General features: G+C 48.3%; 1 protein-coding gene across 1 annotated transcript in view; it reads right to left on the reverse strand.

Moving 5' to 3' along the window:
- Positions 1-20,716, reverse strand: part of LOC140408310 (multimerin-1-like) — a 108,247-nt gene that overhangs the window by 24,941 nt on the left and 62,590 nt on the right. The window contains exons 5-6 of the mRNA XM_072495334.1: positions 20,355-20,528; positions 14,205-16,322 (exon numbers count right to left, since the gene is read on the reverse strand). Coding sequence (XP_072351435.1) covers positions 14,205-16,322; positions 20,355-20,528 — 2,292 coding nt within the window. The remainder of the gene's footprint in view (positions 1-14,204; positions 16,323-20,354; positions 20,529-20,716) is intronic.

Here is a 20,716-nt window from a genome sequence, read left to right on the forward strand (position 1 = left end):
CATAGCTTCTTGAATGGGGCCAAGGCCTCTTCCATTGCTTTATCGAGGTCCTCTGACAAAGTTTGTTGGTAATTTACGAACTCCTAGAAAGCACCTTGGCTGCCAGTGGAGTGTCCAGAGCAACAGAGGCTGATTCCGCCATTTTACATGGCGATCTTTTACATGCCTCAGCTTACTTCAACGAGCTTCTGCTTTCCACCTTCCCTCCTCTGAACTTTTTGGGGCATTTAGTCAAACAGAATCCTTATTGCATTAACTGCGTGGGTTTTTGAGAGAAAACAACCTGTGGTAGCAAAAAGAACAGTAAAGTTGCCATAGTCCCAGATGATTTCCCCTTTGAGGGGGAGAACTGACTGGTGGTGATTTAATCTGTGGACTATAACACCTCAGGCTGAGGGGCAAGGTTGAGAAGGAGGAGCCTTCATGAATAACCTCAGCCGGTAGTGGAATTGAACCCATGCTGCTGGCCTTCTTCTGCATCATGAACCAGATGTCCAGCCCTCTGAACTGAACCAGCCCCTGACAATACAGTACAAATTGCACAGTACTCTAGCGAGAGCCACCTCGTGTGCATCTTCCCCCTACATTACATTACCGACGGTCCGCACGGTTCTCATTATGCCTAGCTATTCCAGGTGGCGAAGCTCCGTCTCCACCTTTTCCCCCAGGGAATATGGAACTGGTCCTGATCTAAACTATTTAGGGGTAGCATCAGGGTCGACATAAATTTTGGCTTTGACTCCTTTTATTTTTCCAGGGTCCTCCTGGAAGATCTCAGGGTATTTGCTGATGACTTCACACAGTCCTCCCACACCCAGCCTGAAAATCTCTCACCAGTCCAGCCTGACCAGCTGGAGACAATATTTACCCATAAGACCTGGTCCCTGCCCCCGCACAATGATGAGTGTAAATCAGGCTGATCGCTAACTATAGGTCACCGGGGTCACAGTGGTGCCCTCAAACCACAAAGCTTCCCCCATGTCGGTGACTATTCTGGCCCTAGTATCTACCATACTCAAGTGTTGGATACCAGTTTTGAAGCAATCAAATCTCTGCTCTCCAATGACAGAGACAGCAGCTCCCGTGCCCACCTCCCATTTCCAAAGGATGACAATTTACCAGCAGTTTTATTGGGGCAACTTTGGGTGTGATGATGTGGTTTACTTACATTGTCTCGACATCTGAGAGTGGGTATACCTGCATAGTGTGGGCCTGTGCTTGCCTTGGCTTCTTCCCTGAGCAGTACGTGTATTGTCTATTCCCATAGCTTTGCCTTGGCTGTGCTCTTTTAAACTGTTTACAATATTCCACCTTCTGACATCTGTAATCTTCGGGACCCTTTTCTTTAGAATCCTTAGGATTTAATAATGTTTCCTTGACTGCTGGGGGGTGCATATAGAGCTCCGATTTCATGATGGACTATTTACACAGACACTTTCAGTCGAGGAATGGACACTTTTGCTGCCTACTGCCCCTTGTAGCTCCTGAGCTCCTTTTTCTGCATTCTCCAGGGATAGAGCTACTTCAATGGATTTCTTTAGATCTAGGTTGGGCTCTGTCAGTAAGTTTTTTTGAGTTGTCACATTGTTTATCCCACACACCAACCTGTCTCGCAACATCTCGTTCAGGGAGGGGCCAAATTAACAAGGTTCTGCCCGTTTCCACAATTTGGTTAAAAATTCAGTGACTGGTCCCCCCCGCCAGGGTTCTCCCTGCCATATTGAAGTGGTATCTTTGGAGGATGATAGTGGGCATTGGTTGACAGTGATTTCACATTAGGTGTAGGCGCTAGCCAAAAGTCTTCGGGTCAGGAGCATCTGGGTCGGTCGGGTATTTTTTATCACGCTAAATGTCGGGGCCCACATGTTGTCAACAGAACCACTTTCTGTTTCTCATTTCCCACAATGTTATTAGCCCGAAGAAGTGTAGCATGCACTCCATGTATTGGGCCAGGTTTTCTCCATTAACGTCATAGGGTTCAAGTTTATCACAGAGAGGCATTTTATTTCTTCCCATTTTCTTACTCATTTTCAACTCAGAAGGTTGTTCGGAAAATATTTGCTTTTACTCCTTGTCGCCAGAGTAATAACTTCGTTAAGGCCAGTCTTCCATTAACAAATCCCTTTATTGCATCAAAGCCCAGGGACCTACAGAGATACCAGTCTGGGTTGGAGCAGTAGGTTTTAAGCTCCATCCATCTCCAATTGAGCAAGTTACCGCCCACTTAATAAGGGAATTCCTACATGCAGAAGGAGGCCATTTGGCCCATTGAATCTGTATCGACCCCCTGAAAGAGCATCCTACCTAGGCCCACTCCCCTGCCCTATCCCCGTAACCCCTCACATTCATAAAGGCCAATCCTGCACATCTTTGGACTGTGGGAGGAAAGCGGAGCACCCGGAGGAAACCCACGCAGTCACAGAGAGAAAGTACAAACTCCACACAGACAGTCACTTGGAAACGAACCTGGGTCTATGGTGCTTTGAGGCAGCAATGGAACTGTGCCTCCCCACTCCATGATATCTATACTCTGGTAATTCTGGACTCCTGGATACCCCTAGTTTTCACCTTCTCCCTCTCTCTTAGGCATCCCTCAGGATCGAGATGAATTTGCATCCGCTCTGGTTTGATGTTCTGAGATGGCCGATAAGTCCAATGCTTGACCTGTAGACTCTGCCGCATGCAGAGTAGGTGGTGCGTGAAGGGTTGTGTAGATGAATTGTTTGGAGGTTTGTGAGCTCCCTCTGATGCCTGAACTTAACTTCTGAACTTTCCTGATAACATCTCTCAATGTGTTCGGTTCCTCCCTGAATCAGCCTTCTCCACTTCGGTCAGTGACAAGCCAGGATCTCCCATGAGTTGGTGGGTATGTTTGGCACTAAGAGGATGTTTGAGGACATTCCTAAAACATTTCCACTGTCCTACTGGAAAGCCCCTGTGCCCATCCATACAAGTGCATCAGCTTAAAGAAATAGGGACAGCCTGGACTCATAGGAGCCCCACATCGCATTGAGTACCAATATGCCAAACACATTGGATGGATGGACGTAGGCTGCATTGGGGAGGAAAGGAGAGAGATCTAGTTTGGGATCATGGTCTCTACTCCTGATGAACCCAAAATGTATTCATAGAACAGGGGGGGGATTCTCCCAAATGGAGCCCAAGTGTTTGCGCCGTCGTGAACGCCGTCGCGTTTCAGAACGGCGTCAACTGGGCCCGGGTACGACCAATTCTGGCCCCCACAGGGGGCCAGCACGGTGCTGGAGCTGTTCATGCCGCTCCAGCCTCCTTTCCCGGCACCAAATGGGCGCCGCGCCAACCCGCGTATGCGCAGTTGGGCCGCGCCAACCTGCGCGTGGGACTTCTTTAGCACGCCGGCCCCGACTCAACATGGCGTCAGTGTTCAGGGGCCGGCTGCGCAGGGAAGTAGGCTTGGGGGAGGGGGGGTGGCCGGCCCGTCGATTGGTGGGCCCCAATCGCGGGCCAGGCCCCATCAGAGGCCCGCCCCGGTGAAGGAGCCCCCCTCCCCCCCCCATATAGGCCGCCCCCCGGTCCTTCGTGCAGAGTTCCCGCCGGCAAAGACCAGTGGTGAAAGGTGCCGGCGGGACTCTGTCGTGTCCGCGCGGCCGCTCGGCCTATCCGGGTCGGAGAATCAGCGGCCCCACCGATTCCAGCGGCCTGCGGTTGGTGCGGCGCCAAACGCGCCGGCACGAATGGCGCCGATTCTCCGCACCTCGGAGAATCGCGCGCCGGCGTCGGGGCGCGCGGTTGTGGCGATTCTCCGGCCCGGCGCGGGGCTCGGAGAATCGCCCCCCAGGCGTCCGCGCTACTGCCCACTGCCCCTCAGGAAGTATATGTTTGTCTGGGAGGAGACGGAGCTTCGATTCACTTGAATGGTACCAGAGATTATGGGCTAAGTTGTGAGGACAAATTCTTCTCTCAAGTAGAGAAAATAATAATGAAAGTGTGTGAACTGATTAAAGTATTTGATGAGGGGGATAGAGAGAAACTATTTGCTCTGGTAGAGGAGTTGAGAAGAAGGGTTTGTATCTTTAAAAATGGAGCCAGGTTTGGCATTAGAGAGCACCTCTTCACACAAAATGATTGTGGAACTCGGGAAATATTCACTCCAAAAAGTTGTTGAGGTTGATAGATTTTTGTTGGTTGAGGGTATTAAGGGATCAGTACCCCAGGCAGGATGATGAAGTTAAGTTGCAGCTCAGCTGTGATCTAATTGAACTGGAAGAGGACTGAATTAAATGGGATTTTCCACAGCCCCCACATTGTGATGCACTGTGGAGGGAGGTGGGCCATCACTGGCTGGAAGATCCCGCTGCTCTTAACGGTGTTTTCCGCTATATCCACCTCATTGCAGGCGGGACACCCAAGGCGGGGAGGGGGGGGTTCACCATCGGCAGGACCGGAAGATCCCGCTGCCAAGAACTGCTGGAAAAGTTTGGCCTAGATTCTTACGGTGTGCCGCAGGTGCCAATGGGATCGGCTTTAAAGGGCACTGCCAGATGTGTACACGTTGGAAATTGTGGCCCACGGGATTTCAGAGCCCCTATCTTTCGTCGCATTCACATGGTTTCCTCAGCAAACCTGGCATGGTGATCACTGAGAGGACATAATAATAATAATAAGAAGAAGAATCGCTTATTGTCACAAGTAGGCTTCAATGAAGTTACTGTGAAAAGCCCCTAGTCGCCACATTCCAGCGCCTGTTCGGGGAGGCTGGTACAGGAACTGGAACTTTGGTCCAGAAAATTGGCCCACCACACTGCTCCAGCACTCCATCTGGTGGGATCATCAGAGATCGGCACGTGTTGTGAATATGAAAGTGTTCACTATTCTGGTTGGACTATTCTGTTGACAAAGGAAAGGTCGTTAATTATTATTTTATTCTCAGCCATTATGTTGGGTGTTTTGATGGAAAAGAAAGGAAGAATCGGAACAAAGAGCAGCGGGCAGACCGCAAACAGAGACAATAAGATCACAAACTGTACACACGTGTTTGGTGCCCTGTGCGGGACTGGGCTAACTCGTTCCCGGGCTCGTTCCACCTCTCAATGCAATGGGGGGGAGTGAAGCAAGGTGAATGAGGGTGAAAAAGGCGGGCAGGAGGGTGAGACAAGGGCTAGCAAAAGGAAGGTAAAACAGGACCAGAACAGGGCAAGTGCTGGGAGGGGGGCCACCGTGCTAGCGAGGAGGGCCAACACGGGAGGGCAGGAAGAAAGGAGGGCCGCAGCGTGCTTCTCAGGGGAGAGGGAGTGCCTGGCACAAAGAGAAAGGGGGGACAGGGCAGAAGGGGGGGAAGAACACAGGGGGGGGGACAGAGGAACAGGGACTAGGGGGGGGGGGGAGAGGAGTCAGGGGGAGAGCGCAGAACAAAAGAGAAGCAAAGGGAAGGGTGAGGTAGATAAGCAGCACGAACTCAGACCTCGGCAGGCATGGAGCAGGGCGAGGAACCAAAACGGTGCCACAAACAGCCACTCGGGAGGGCTTCAGGACGAAGGGAGACCCTGGAGTGCAGGGATGCAGCCACGTGGCGTACACACAGCTGGCGGCCATGGTAGGTGCCCCCTGGACAAAAGGAAACCCCGGAGCCCTGGGGCCCGACCTCATGGTGAGAGCAGTGACCGTGACCATTTTGTACGGCCCCCTGACAAAGGGAAACCCCGAAGGGCGGGGGCGCATCCACCAGGTAAGTATGGGTGACCCCGCAGGACCAGGGGGTCAAAAAAAAACCACCAGGATTGTTATCTGGAACGTAAGGGGACTTAACGGCCCGGTCAAAAGATCCAGAGTCTTCACCCACCTAAGAAGCCTGAAAGCAGACATAATCTACCTACAAGAGACATACCTGAGGGAGAAGGACCGATGGCTGGTCAGGAAGGGCTGGGTGGGACAGACATACCACTCATGCTACGAGACAAGGGCTAGGGGAGTAGCAATATTATTTGGTACGAGGTCGAGGTTTACGGAAACCAAGACTGTGAGGGACCCAGGGAGACGGTACGTCATGGTCAGCGGTGTCCTGAAAGGGGCACTGGTCGCACTGGCAAATGTGTACGCTCCCAACTGGGACAACACAGAATTCATAGAGAAGACCATGACAGAAATCTCCGACCTTGACACACACCGACTGATCATGGGGGGCGACTTCAACTGTGAACAGGACCCACTAACCGACCGATCAAACCCTAGAGCAGGTAAAAAGACTGGCATGGCTAGGGAACTAGGAGCATTTATGGAGCAGATGGGGGCGGTGGACCCATGGAGGTTCCTGCACCCTGGAGAGAAGGAATTTTCATACTTCTCACAAGTACACAAGGTATACACCCGTATCGACTTGTTTGCAGTGGGGAAATCTATGCTTCCAGGGATCACGGGACTGGAGTACTCCGCGATCGTTATCTCTGACCACACTCCACACTATATGGATGTGAGGTCATGCCCAGCGCCCCACATGGAGGCTGGACACGGACCTCCTGGCTGACAAGGCCTTCTGTCAGAAAACATTGCGGGCCATAGGCGACTACGTGAGTAACAACCGGAATGGGGAGGTCTCACCCTCCACGTTCTGGGAGGTACTGAAGGCCGTGATTAGAGGAGAGATCATAGTCTACAAGGCAAGCAGAGATAGGGAAGAGAAGGTGGCCAGGCAACAACTGATGGAGTCCATCCTGGAAATCAACAGAAAATACTCCGAGGCCCCGACCGTAGGGCTGCTGGCGGAGAGGAAAAAGCTGCAAATGGACTTTAACCTGCTATCCATTAGGAAAGCAGTGTACCAACTCCGTCAGACACGGGGGACCTTCTACGAATACGGAGGCAAGGCTGGCCGCCGATTGGCTCACCAGCTGAGAAAGCAGGCAGCCACAAGGGAAATAGCGCAGGTAAAGGATAGTAAAGGCAGACTGGTAACAGAACTAGAGAAGGACAATCGGGCATTTGAGACCTTCTACCGGGGACTGCACACCTCCGAGCCCCCCAACGGGGACATGGGAATGAAACTGTTCCAAGACGGACTGGAACTACCAGTTGTGGGGGAAGACAGACGGGCAGAGCTGGAAGCACCAATAGACCTGGGAGAAATCGTGGAGAGCATCAGCTCCATGCAGGCGGGGAAGGCACCGGGACCCGATGGGTTCCCGGCGGACTTCTACAAATAATTTGCACCAGTCCTGGCCCCACACCTAAGGGACATGTTCGCGGACTCACTGGCAAGGGGCACCCTGCCTCCAATGCTAGCGCAGGCCACAATTTCACTGATACCCAAAAAAGATAAAGACCTGATGGAATGCGGATCATACAGACCCATTTCACTGCTGAATGTGGATGTGAAAATACTCGCAAAGGTCCTGGCCAAAAGGCAGGAGGGCTGTGTACCAAAGGTGGTTGCAGAGGACCAAACCGGCTTTGTCAAGGGTAGGCAGCTCACAGCGAACATCAGGCGGCTGCTGAATGTGATAATGACCCCCTCTGGGGAGAGAACACCAGAGGTGATCGTCTCCCTGGACACAGAAAAGGCCTTCGACAGTCGAATGGAAATACCTCCTCGAGGTACTGGAACGGTTTGGGCTAGGAGCGGGGTTCACTGCCTGGGTGAGGCTCTTGTACAACGCTCCCAAAGCGAGCGTCCGAACTAACACCACCAGCTCTAAATACTTCCAGCTGCAGAGAGGAACAAGACAGGGCTGCCCCCTGTCCCCACTCTTATTCGCGCTAGCCATCGAACCCCTGGCTATAGCCCTGTGGGATGCAAAAAGCTGGAAGGGAATCCAGAGAGGAGACAGAGAGCACAGAGTCTCACTCTATGCAGATGACCTGCTCCTCTATGTCTCGAAGCCACAGGAGGGACTGAAGGCAATACTGCAAATGCAGGAAGAGTTTGGAACGTTCTTGGGCTACAAACGTAACCTGGGCAAAAGCGAGGCATTCCCAGTGAACCCAAACAGGGGAGGGAGAGAGCTGGAGGGGCTCCCGTTCAAAACAGCCCAGAACAGATTCCGTTACCTGGGGATCCAGATAGCCAGAGACTGGACACAGATCCACAAGTGGAACCTGACCATTCTGGTGGAGGAAGCAAGAAGAGACCTTCAAAGGTGGGGCTCACTCCCACTCTCCCTGCAGACGATCAAGATGAACGTACTGCCAAGGTTCCTCTTCCTGTTTAGATCCATTCCGATCTTCATCCCCAAGGCCTTTTTCCAAAACGTAGACAGTCTAATCATGGCGTTTGTGTGTGTGTGTGGGGGGGGGGGGGGGGGGGGGGGGGGGGGGGTAAGAACCCGAGAATCCCAAAACAGACACTGCAAAGAAGGAAAATCAAAGGGGGCTTGGCCTTACCAAACCTACAGTACTGCCACTGGGCAGCAACGGCAGAAAGAGTGAGGGGATGGGTACAAGAACCTGACACAGATTGGGTACAAATGGAGGAGGCATCCTGTAAAGGAACGACCCTCCGGACCCTGGATACAGCAGCACTCCCATCCCCCTCAACAAGATACTCAACAAGCCCAGTGGTAGCGGCCACGCTGAGAACATGGACCCAGCTCAGACAACACTTCGGGATAACTAAAATGTCCCACATGGGGATGAGGAAGTGGAGGCTAGCAAAAGGACAGGAAATGGGACACCTCCAAATAAAACACTTCCTCCGCAAAGAGACAGTGGGGTACCCTGGGGCCCCAGAAAGCACACTACTAGAGGACCTGATAGGCACAAGCAACGAGAAGGGGGGGCTATGTGGGAAAATATACAGACAGCTATTGGACAGAGCCCGGACTCCACTGGACGAGATCAGACAAAAATGGGAGGACGAACTGGGGACAGAGGTAGGATGGGGACTCTGGAGCGAAGCACTGAGCAGTGTGAGCTCCACCTCCTCCTGCGCAAGGCTAAGCCTAATGCAGCTCAAAGTAGTGCACAGAGCGCACCTGACCAGAACCCGAATGAGCAGGTTCTTCCCGGAGGTGGAGAACAAATGTGAGTGGTGCCAGAGGGGCCCGGCCAACCACACCCACATGTTGGGCGTTTTGCCTACTGGTGGATAAGTTCTTCCATGTCAGAAAGAAGATAAATCTGTAACGGTCAACAGAAGGAAGAAAAATAGAGCCAAGATTTGTTAGTGACCAAACCCATATCTGATTGCAAACAAAGTTCACCAGAATGAGAAGGCAGACGCACCATCCTAAATTGTACCTTGGGTACTGCCACCATAATGCCATCAAGCTGCTAAAGTTAATTGGACAACCACCCACAGCTCATCAGGAGGAGCTTAGTAAATTTGAGGCCCACAGCTGAGCCTTCAGTGGGAGGAAATAGGAAGGCAAGATTTTTTGACATCCAGAAATGTTTATTCCCTCTTATTACATCTTTTAGTAGACATGGTACGGACAAATTATATTCTGAATGTCTGAAAAATCAATGGGCCACTGATGCCGTAACTAACGCATTTAGTCATCAACTTCGCTGGCAAATTTCCCATGAGATTAATATTCATACTTTTTCTCCTTTCTTAGACTTTGCTTTTCTGGTCCCGAGCACATGATGCTGATCTTGTAGAAACTTCATAATCTCAACGGAATCTGAAATGCGGAGGAATTCTTTCTCTCAAAAGGTGGTTAGGCTTTGGAATTCACTTTCCCAGAGAGCAGTGGAAGTTGGGAATTGACTGCAGCCAGGGCTGAGTGAGACAGAGTTTTGATTGAAAAGGGTTATAGGGTTGCAGGCAGTGGGGTTAAGGTAATAAATAGATCAACCATGATCTTATTGAATGGCAGAGCAGGCTCAAGGCCAAATGGCCTGATGCTTCTCCTATTTCTTTTGTTCTCAGTCATCCGCATCGAGGTTCCGCTTTATCGTCTCATAAGGGTCTTCAATGTCTTTTGTGGCTTTAACTTGGAAAACTGCTGTAGATATAGTGGCCGGAGGTTTCTGGCCGTTCTCGCTGGCGGGATCTTCCATTCCCGCTGATGACACACCCCTGCCGCGGGTTTCCCAGCGGTAAGGGGTGCATTCAATGGGAAACTCCGTTGCTAACGGGGGGGGGGGTCAGAAGATCCCGCCGTCGGCCAATGGCTGGCCACCTCCGCTATCGTGGAACACCTGGTTGGTTGCATGGAAAATCCCGTGCAGTAATGCCATTGTCAAAAGGAATTGTCAAGTTTTATCATCAACTTCACAGGTGGATAAAAAAGGCGCACTCTACCCCTCTGTAGATGTACTCTTCAAGGCATTCCTCCCGCTCCTGTCCCACTTCCACTCACTTCAACTGTGTTCCTGCTGTTTAGCACAGGGCTAAATCGCTGGCTTTGAAAGCAGACCAAGGCAGGCCAGCAGCACGGTTCAATTCCCGTAACAGCCTCCCTGAACAGGCGCCGGAATGTGGTGACTATGGGCTTTTCACAGTAACTTCATTGAAACCTACTTGTGACAATAAGTGATTTTCATTTCATTCCGGCAGAGCTTGGGAGGTAATTCCTTTCCAAAAGTATACTTTATTCCTTAAATTTGTAAAAGTACATTACAAATTATTTTGACTTCAAACTTATAGAAAGTGCAATAAAGTTCAACTTGTCTTCATTCAGCATGTTCCACTCTGAGGTACCACAATACAATTTCAAACTCTTGATATTCACAATGTATCTTCCATGTAAGGCATACAACTCAAGGAATTTTACACAGACTCTAACCCCTCGGTTCACTATGGCTGAAAGGTCTTTGACAGTGACCTTTCCCCATTGTGTCTCTGCAGCGTCTGCCAGAGGATTTACTGCATCCCTCAGCACATAGTCCTGGACCTTGGAAGATGCCGGTCTGCAACATTCGTTCAATGACAATTCTTTGTGCCAACAGGATTTGAGAAAACCAAAGAGCATCTTTCCCGAGGTTGGTGGTCCTCCAGCTGCAGTGAATCTCATGTGTGCCCTGGAAACAGCCTGTGGAACACAGAGTCCTGAAACTTCTCAGACTGAACCTCGGAAAAAAAACCACTGCATCTCTCTTCAGACCTTTTTTTGCAAAGGCACATTTCAGAAGGAAGTTTGTGACAGGGCTCTCCCCACCGAGGGTCACTTGCGGAAGAGGTGAGACTCCAGGTGTGAATGAAGGATCGGATAGGGAGGGCCTTTCTCATCACCAGCTAAGCTATGCCTCAGTATTTGATTGAAAGTTCTGGGATTGGGGCATTCTGCCAAATGACATCTACAGAATTCACCACCTCCTTTTCGCGCAAGGCCTCTAGGATGTTACACACAGAGCACTGCCTGATGGACTTGTGGTCGAAGCTGATTTTATGCATTACCTCTTCATTGAGGGATAGGCAGTACAGCACAGTCCAGCTGCTTTGAGTGCTCTGTGGCAAAGTGGCTGAGCCTCTGCTTCACAATACTAGTGACAGATAGAACATCAGTGTGTGTTCACACTTTGTGTAACAAGGGTCTAATCAGCCTGACACAAATCTGGCCGCTAGGATCAGAGCCAAGTTTTGCTCCTTTATCTCGAGTATTATACATCATGTTTCTCCAAACACGGTCCATTTTTAACTTGCAAATAAAATGGAGGATGGCTCGGGTGATCATCCCGGTGGAGGAGTGAGGAATGGGCCACACTCGCACCACATATTCACACCATAAAGGAGAGGGAGCATTGCTCCCACATTCCAAGGTTTTATTTTACCACAGCAATGTGCGCTTTCCAGTTTTTAAGCATATGACTTGGTCCCTCTGAGCCATATCGCAGGCATTTTCATGTAGTCTGACCTGATAGTGAAGGGGACAAAGGATTGGTCATCCCAGTTCCCAATGAACATGGTCTTGGCCTTCCCACAATTTATCTTGGTTTCTCAAACCAGTTTGAACTGTCCGCAGATGGTCATCAGTCTGTGCACTGACAGTGGATCCAAGCAGAAGGCAGTAACATCATCCATTTACAGGGAGACTTTTACTGCACTGCCTGGGATTCTCACCCCTCTTTATACCCACCTCCTTCCTGATGGTCACGGCAAAATGCTTGGTACAGCACATGAAGAGGACAGGGGAGCGAGGACAGCACTGCCGACTCCAGATTTGATCGGAAAGCTTTCCGATTCACACTGATTGGATGAAACTGCCCCACTGATGTTTGTGTAGAGAGCTGGATCGAATGGCAGATCCCCTCATCAAACTCCATTTTGGAGAGTGTGGGCAGGATTGCTCGGACTCCCAGCTGCGTGTTACCCGGTGTCAGGAGGTGGCACACCGTTTGCAGGGATTCTCTAATCCCTCCACTGTCAATGGATTTCCCATTAAAGCTAGCCCACACTCCTGGGAAACCCACAGATGGGTATGCGCTGCCAGCCGGACCAGCGGTTCCTGCCACCAGCGAATGACCGGAGAATTCCAGCCGACATCTATCATGCACATAACAATATTTTGTCAAAGGCTTTCTCTTGGTATAAGATGGTGAGGTAAGTAATCATATTCCTAAATACCACAAGGCAGTCAGAGTTGCAAACAGTGCAGGTCTGGCCAGGGTGGATCACCAACTCCAAAGCAGACTTGACCCAATTGGCAATGATTTTGCACAGAATGTTGTAGTCCACATTCAGCAGTGAGATGTGCTGCCACTTTCCAATTTCCTCCCCCTCCGCCATTGGCTTGTAGATGAAGGTGATGATGCCTTTCCTCATAGATACTGATATGCTGCAGGCTAAAAATATAATCATGTAGACTTCCAGACTGGAAGGACTTGGAGGCCATGCTAACTGTGGGTTTCATCTCATACATTGTGGCATAAAATTGATTGGCTGATATGTTACCAAACCACCTTATTCCTTCAGCTGCTGATCACAGAGCTCTCTGTCTGTGTCTTTTGGAAGAAGAAACACAAGCACATCTCACCCTGCTCCACAGAATGGATTAGGGACGTATTGGGAGACAGGCAAACACTGGCCAACAGCAGTTGCAGTCTCAATATGGAGTCAATAGGAGCTGACAAGCTCTCCCTATCTCTATCTTGAGTTTAAATAAATATCTGCAGGATTACTTTATGAAAAAGCAGCTAGCTAGCTCACTTTCAGTCCTGAAAATAAACTCAGAGCTTGTGGAAAATGGTATCTGGATACTTTTGACCAATTACCCAAACAGGTTTGGAAATTACAACAGGAACTTCATTTCAATATTTACATGAAACCTGTGCTCATATCATATGCCTGCCATGACCACATAAGTAAAGACTTTGCCAAATTTGGAACATAGAACATACAGTGCAGAAGGAGACCATTCAGCCCATCAAGTCTGCACCAACCCACTTAAGCCCTCACTTCTACCCTATCCCCATAACCCAATAACCCCTCCTAACCGTTTTAGACACTAAGGGCAATTTAGCATGGCCAATCCACCTAACCTGCATGTCTTTGGACTGTGGGAGGAAACCGGAGCACCTGGAGGAAACACACAGACACGGGGAGAACGTGCAGACTCCGCACCGACAGTGACCCAGTGGGGAATCAAACCTGGGACCCTGGCGCTGTGAAGCCATTGTGCTTGCCACTTGTACCCCAGATGTGTTCCTAGCACCAAAGCACATCAAACAAACAACCTCTGCCACTCAGTTGGTCATTGTTATGCCCATAAACCCCGTTTAATTACAAATGGGACTCAGATATTGGATATATAAAGCATTTAATATTGCATGATTTGACATGACCAACTATGTGTGAACAGGAGGAGGCTATTCAGCTCCTTGAGTCTGTTCTACCACTCACTTAGGTCGGGGCTGATTCACATCTTCAATCTATCTACCCGCCTTGCTTCCGTAACCTTTAATGCCCTTGGCTAACAAGAATCTATCAGTCTCGGCATTGACATTTTCAATTGATCCCCAGCCTCAACAGCTTCTTGGCGGAATATTGCAAGGTTTCAATATCCTTTGTCTGAAGAAGTGCTTCCTCTCATCACCTCTGACTGGTCTAGCTGTAATTTTTAAGATTATGTTCCATTGTTCTCCAAACCAACTTGTTATTTGCTTTTTTGCCGTGATGAATGTTGAGGCCACTCATATTTCCTCCCTGATTCTGCGTATCTTTTATGAATCAGTTAACATAATAGCCTGGGTTTCAGTTACAGGATGGTCTGTCTATCTTCTCTGGCTGAGTAGCTGCATAAACATTCATAATGCTTGAAAGAAAGGAATAAAATAATAAAATGTAGTGGTACCTGGACTGATGTCCTTGTCAGCATATCGTTGGCTTCTCCCAGTACTGGTTGTAATATTGGTTTTAGCAATGGATTTCGGTCTCTTGTATAACTGTTTCATTTGTTTCTGGATCTTTGTGATGTTCCTGATAACATTGGAAATGGCCTTATTCATAAACACTGTAATATTAGTGAAAAAGGTCTCCACTGTGGTCTCACTGATAGACTGCATGAAGTCTCTCAGGTCTTCTTGAAGTACTGTGATGTTTGGCTTTGCCATTGTTGATGGAGCCTGTGGAATACGGGCATTGACCTGAGCTACCAACAGAGACAGATTCTGACAAAGTCCCCAGGCTTTACCTGTCTCCACTTTCACTTGGGAGAGTCTGTCATTCAGATTAACCCATTTGGCCTGCAATCCTGACACTTTGCGGCTCAGCTCCTGAAATTTTGGAGGGGCGAGCTGAACTTTGCCCTGTGTTATTTTTGGCTTCTTAATTTTTGGCGAGGATTTGGAGCTGGCTGTCACAGAGCTCAGCTGTGATTCAAGTGCCAGAATACGCGATGCATAGTCTCTAGCCTCCGGGGAGTAACGAAGGACATTTTCCTGCAGCTGGTGCATCAACTGTTGGTGATCTTCAACTCTGCTCGCAGTTCTGTTCAACAACTGAGACATCAGCATGAGATTTGGAAGAACGCTGACCTCATTGTCTTTCAGATCCTGAAGGCCGCCTATCATTTCCAAAGCATCCTGGTGTCTCACCATGTCATCTAGCAGCACCATAAAAGAGGCATTCAAGCGAGTAAATAGCGGGATCACAGCCAACGCATCCTCCTGCTTTTCAGTACTCTTGTGGTACAGTTCCAAAACATAGTGCCTGAGGTCAGTGACGTTTTTTTCCAGAATGTAATAACCATCTCTCATGGAATCGACAGCATCGTTAATAACCGTCATTGTATCGTTCAGGCTGTCCTCGATTTCAAGGCGACAATCAGCGAGAAACCCGTTGAGTGTTTCATCTCCAGCTCGGTTTTGATTTCCAAGCCACGGACTTACAGATCCGCTTTTGACAAATGCAACTAAGTCATCCACCGTGGAACTGAGATTGGCCAGACGGTCAGCAAGAGCCGCGACGTCAGCACCACGGACAGCGGCAGAGTCCTGACCCGCGGCAGCACCATGGACAGCGGCAGAGTCCTGACCCGCGGCAGCACCATGGACAGCGGCAGAGTCCTGACCCGCGGCAGCACCATGGACAGCGGCATCACCATGGACAGCGGCGCGTGTTTCAATCAGCGGTCCTTGCCCTTCGAGGACAGGTTGAAGGATTTCGACATCATACGACAAAATGCTGATCCTCTCGTTCATGGAGCTTAGGATATCATCCAATGATGTGAAGGTCTCAGAAAATGCCATGGTTAAGTTGTGCAATCGGTTCTCCATCTGGCCCAGCCGGAGGTCCGCGTTACTCTTGTATTCTTGGACCATCTCTTGGCAAGTGCCAGTCACCATGTCCTGCGGGCTGCCAGCCGAATGCGTTCGGTTGAAGAGCTGCAATCCGTGCGCGTTTACTTCGGCGTACAACTGGAAGATCATGCGGCCCTGCATTTTGACATTTTCGGTGAGATTGAGCAAGTACTTTTGGAAGCTTCCCTCCCTCTGGCCTCCTTCTTCCTCGGGGATGGTGACATCTGGGGACATCTGGTTGGAGGCCAGCGTCTCATGAGCTTCTCTTAACTGAGAAAAGGTGTGGTTCATGGTTTCAAAGAAAGAGCCGATCCAAGTGTGTTCCTTTGCCAATTCTACCTGAAGAGAATTGAGCTTTTCATTTAGTTGCTGAGATGTGTCATTACATGCCGCCGGCACGTAAGCTCTGAGCACTTCCATTTCCTTCCTAATCTCTTGGAGTTCAATTGTGGGATTTTGTTTCCCTGTTGTGGAGTGGGGGTTCTCATAAAGTGACAAAATGGTGCCATTTAACTGATTGATAGCTTCTTTGGTGCTTCCGAGTTCCTCAGTTAAGCCTGAGATAGCTTTGGAGAGCTGAGCAACCGTCTTCTGCATGTTGTTTTGAAACGACTGAACTTGTTGTGCTACAAGTTCTTTTACCAGCTCCTGAATCCCCTTCGATTTAGTTGCTGAAATAAGAAATTAAGTCAGATTAAAGGAGTGGTTTTTCCCTGACAAATCATTGACATGATAATCACTAATAATTGTGTGCCCACTGGCAAGCAAGTACAACTAATCAGGTTCTATTGAAGACCAAAAGACATAGGAACAGAATTAGGCCACTCAACCCATCAAGTCTGCTCCACCATTCAATCTTGACTGATATTTTTCTCATCCCCATTCTACCTGCCTTCTCCCCATAACCCCTGATCCCCTTATTAATGAAGAATTGTGTTAACTTTGTCCCAACACAATACACCATTTCAAAAGGGGAACCTCTTTTTGTCATCCTTGGAGATGGAACACCATTTTATTTCTCTGTAACTAACAATCTGCCGGATGAAATTAGATTTTTGGAAATCACTTATCCAAAGCTGTGCCTTCCTCAGATTCATCACAGAGAAGCATTGTAATTTGGGGTCTTGCCTTAGATATTCCTGTAAGTACAGCAGTGCTGGTCGCTCCCTAACTGGTCAAACATCTCTTATCAAAAGGTTACTCAATATGTAACTCTATGTTGGCATATAGGTGGCAACTATGGCTCATTGGATGCATGTTCACCTCGGAGTCAGAAGGTCATTTGAGAATTACAATGGAGAGTTGAACTCATAATCTTTGTTGACACTTCATTGTAATACTGAAGGATTGATGAATTTCCAGAGCTGCTGGTCTTTTGGGTGAGATGTTAAACTGAGGCCCTCTCAGATGGAGGTCTCCACAGCACTATTTGAAGATCAGGGAAATTCTCCTGGTTTCCTACCAGTATTTATCCATCAACCAACATCACTAAAACAGAAGATCTTGGCCATTATATCATAACTGCTTGCATAATAAGCAATATATTGACTATTGTTTACTATCTTTGGGGAAATTAATGTTTTAACTTCCTTTTATCTCCATGTTTATTTTTAACACTTGTGTGTCTACATTTTGTTTCAAAGCTAAGCATTTAAAATGAATACATTATCCAAATTCTTTCTGTAAAAAAATGTGCATTTTCATTATCATAGAATTTACAGCGCAGAAGGAGGCCATTCGGCCCATCGAGTCTGCACCAGCTCTTGGAAAGAGCACCCTACCCAAGGTCAACACCTCCACCCTATCCCCATAACCCCATAACCCAGTAACCCCACCCAACACTAAGGGCAATTTTGGACACTAAGGACAATTTATCACAGCCAATCCACCTAAACTGCACATCTTTGGACTGTGGGAGGAAACCGGAGCACCCGGAGGAAACCCACGCACACACGGGGAGGATGTGCAGACTCCGCACAGACAGTGACCAAGCCGGAATCGAACCTGGGACCCTGGAGCTGTGAAGCAATTGTGCTATCCACAATGCTACCGTGCTGCCCCTGAAACCTGAAAATATGACAAGCGGATTTCAGACCATTGCAGATCTATTGTCATGAGCATGTATATGTAGGGAATGACCCAAAATGCAGAAATTCTTGTGACAAGTCAGTGAACTCGTGTACTTTCCCAGCTCATCCTGCAGGAGCAGCTTGTGCTGACAAGATGCTGACAGTGATCAAAATCCTTCTGTTTCTTCCAGTAATTCTCGTCAAATAGTGTGCTGTCTGACTGGATCTGAATAGGTATAATGTGAAAGTGTCAACCACTTGCCAGCCGCTGTCATTTTTGGGGAGTCTCCCAATTACTAAACTCTGCCTAAGTGTAGATGTTTGTCTTTTTATTGTTGCTTAAACAAATCTGCATTGTCTGCTCTAGACTGTTCCATAATGACCCTTGCACATTCCTCTCATTCACTTCCTTCTCAGTTGTTCCTATTTTTACCCTATTTGCTCTATTAAATTCCGATGACTACACCCCCCCCCCCCCCAACCCACCCTTTGTCTTGTTAACCCTGCTGCAATCTCTTCTCCCTACTTTCCTACAGGCCGTCATATCTATTCCAATGTATCTCAGGTCACCATGGATAGAATTGAAGAAAAAAATAGATTTGACTTTTGTGTTTTCCAATTTCCTGCAACACACCTTGTGAACCAAATGTGTCAGAATGAGCACGGTTCACTAAAAAAGGAAGCAATCTCCACGACACACTGTTGAACGTCTCTTAAATCAAATGAGGTATGCAACTTCTTATCTTAGGAATGCTCTAAACAATGAAAATCGTAGCCAACCATTTTCTTTTCCAAAGTCTTTTGATAGCTCAGCCCTTTTAGAGCCTTGGGTCACAAGCATATCTGACGATGAAACAAGGCAATTTCGGCTCTGTGCTGCGGACTCAATTGTACTGGGACTAGACTGAGCCCGATACATAATTTAACAAAAGGCCTTTGACCTTCTGCAGCTGCAGAACTCAGTCAATTTCTACTGATTGTATGGGGACTCGCGTATCTGCGGGGACAGGCAAAACACATTCACAGTGTGGGCCAGCCGAGTTAAGTGCACCACATTTTTAAAAGAAAGAATGAGTTAACAGTTCCACATGGCTTAATCAAACTGACAGCAGTATACATCAATACTGCAGCCCACTGTAAAATTTACAACTTATTCATCTGCTGTCAAGGTTGGTGCTGTCAGAACTGGACACAGGCATCTTACTTGGTGGAGAAAGACAGCCTCATCAGTTCATTCTTGCTTATACTTGAAGCAAATGGCGATGGGGGCGGGGGTGGGGGTAACATTTCCTCGACCGTTTCGCTAAACTCTCATTATAATTCTGACAGGGTTGCTATGGAATTGATGGGAAGATCATAAGGATAGGTGCCGCTTTTATTGGATTTCACTCTTAGCTTGGTAAGGGATAGATCCTTCTTCGGACTGGAGCAGACTGGAGGTGGGGTGGTGGTGGCTGCATTTGCAGTGGGGCTTGGGGTGGGAGGAGTTTGGAAGGCCATGCAAATGTGAACATTGCCTGAAGCACCCTGCTTGCAATCTGGTCTTGAGGAGGCAGATCCCATTCACAACATGGCCTTTGTCATCTGGACTGCAGTGTCAAAAAGCAAAAGGAAGACTTGCATTTCTATAACATCTTTCACAATCTCAGGATGTCCTAAAGCACTTGACACCATGGAGGTACTTTTGAACTGGGGTTACTGTTGCAATATAGGACATGTGACAACCAATTTACACACAACAACCTCTCACAAACAGCAATGCAATAAGGACCAGATAATCTGTTTTCTCCTCCAGTCTTGATTGAGGGACACAGATTGACATATTGGCCAAGACACAAGGGATCACTCCCTGGTTCTTCTTCAAATATAGAGCCATGGGGTCCTTTATGTCCAACTGAGGGGGAAGACTGGACCTCAGACACCTCACTGGAATGACAACACCTCCACAATGCAGCACCACCTCCCCACTGCATGAGAGTGTCAGCACTGATTTTGTAGACAAGTCGTGAAACGGGGCTTGAATGCCTATGCTTCCGAATCTAAGGTGAGAGTGCTTGTCAACTGAGCGAACACTGGGCAACTCAGCTGATGATTCAAAGAATTTTGCAACCCACACTCTCAGGACTTGAAGTCTGACTGCTCAACCCCAATTGGCAGTATATGCATAATCAGCCATTTTTTCACAAAACAATAGATTAGTTTTTGTCTGAAGACAGAGCAAGGGTTGACATTCCTGCTTCTGAGCCAGAGGCTCTGTGTTTAAGTCACACTCTAGGACTCGATGGCTTTAAAAGGTGTCTTCATGACGCGGCCAAAGAGATTGATTACTAACCTGTAAATCCTTCCAATATGCCAATGGCTGGTGGTAAAAGTGGTAGAGTCAGCCATGCTAGATGTGGAACTTGGCCCCATAAGCCTCTGGCAATGGGTTGCTGATCTAGTATAGGAAAGCAAGCCATGGAGACAAGCAGAAGCATGTGCTCTCTTGTCCTCATGTACCACAAGCATGGGACAGAATGAAGGAAGGAAGGTGCTTTCTCTGAATATCACTGGAATCTGTGTTAATGAGGTTGATCTGACCCTGCCCAATTCTGAAGGTATATCCATGCTGCAATCTTGAAGCATTTGTCATACCTTTTGAGGTTGATTGCAGATCTTTCCCTTTATCTTCATTTATCTTTCCCTCCAAAGAGTACAGCACAATTCGCACGTCATTCATGTTGGCAGAAATGTTTTCTACCTTCTTTTGCAGTCGACCCAGTTTAATTTCCTGATTGTACAGCTTGTCACTGAATTTCGCCGTTATTGCTTTAAAACATCAAAACGAGCTATTAAAGTTATGAGTCATTGGGCTAAGACCACACACGTTTCAAGCACAATATCTAATTATACAAACAATAGCAGTTTGAGGATGGCCTCCTGTGAGAGATGCTGTTTACTATTGTATAAAAATCTATCTGTTTTTCGGATTAAAAGCTGGTCTTCAGCTTTTGTGC

This window comes from Scyliorhinus torazame, chromosome 3, assembly GCF_047496885.1.
Source record: "Scyliorhinus torazame isolate Kashiwa2021f chromosome 3, sScyTor2.1, whole genome shotgun sequence".
Taxonomy (NCBI): Eukaryota; Metazoa; Chordata; class Chondrichthyes; order Carcharhiniformes; family Scyliorhinidae; genus Scyliorhinus; species Scyliorhinus torazame.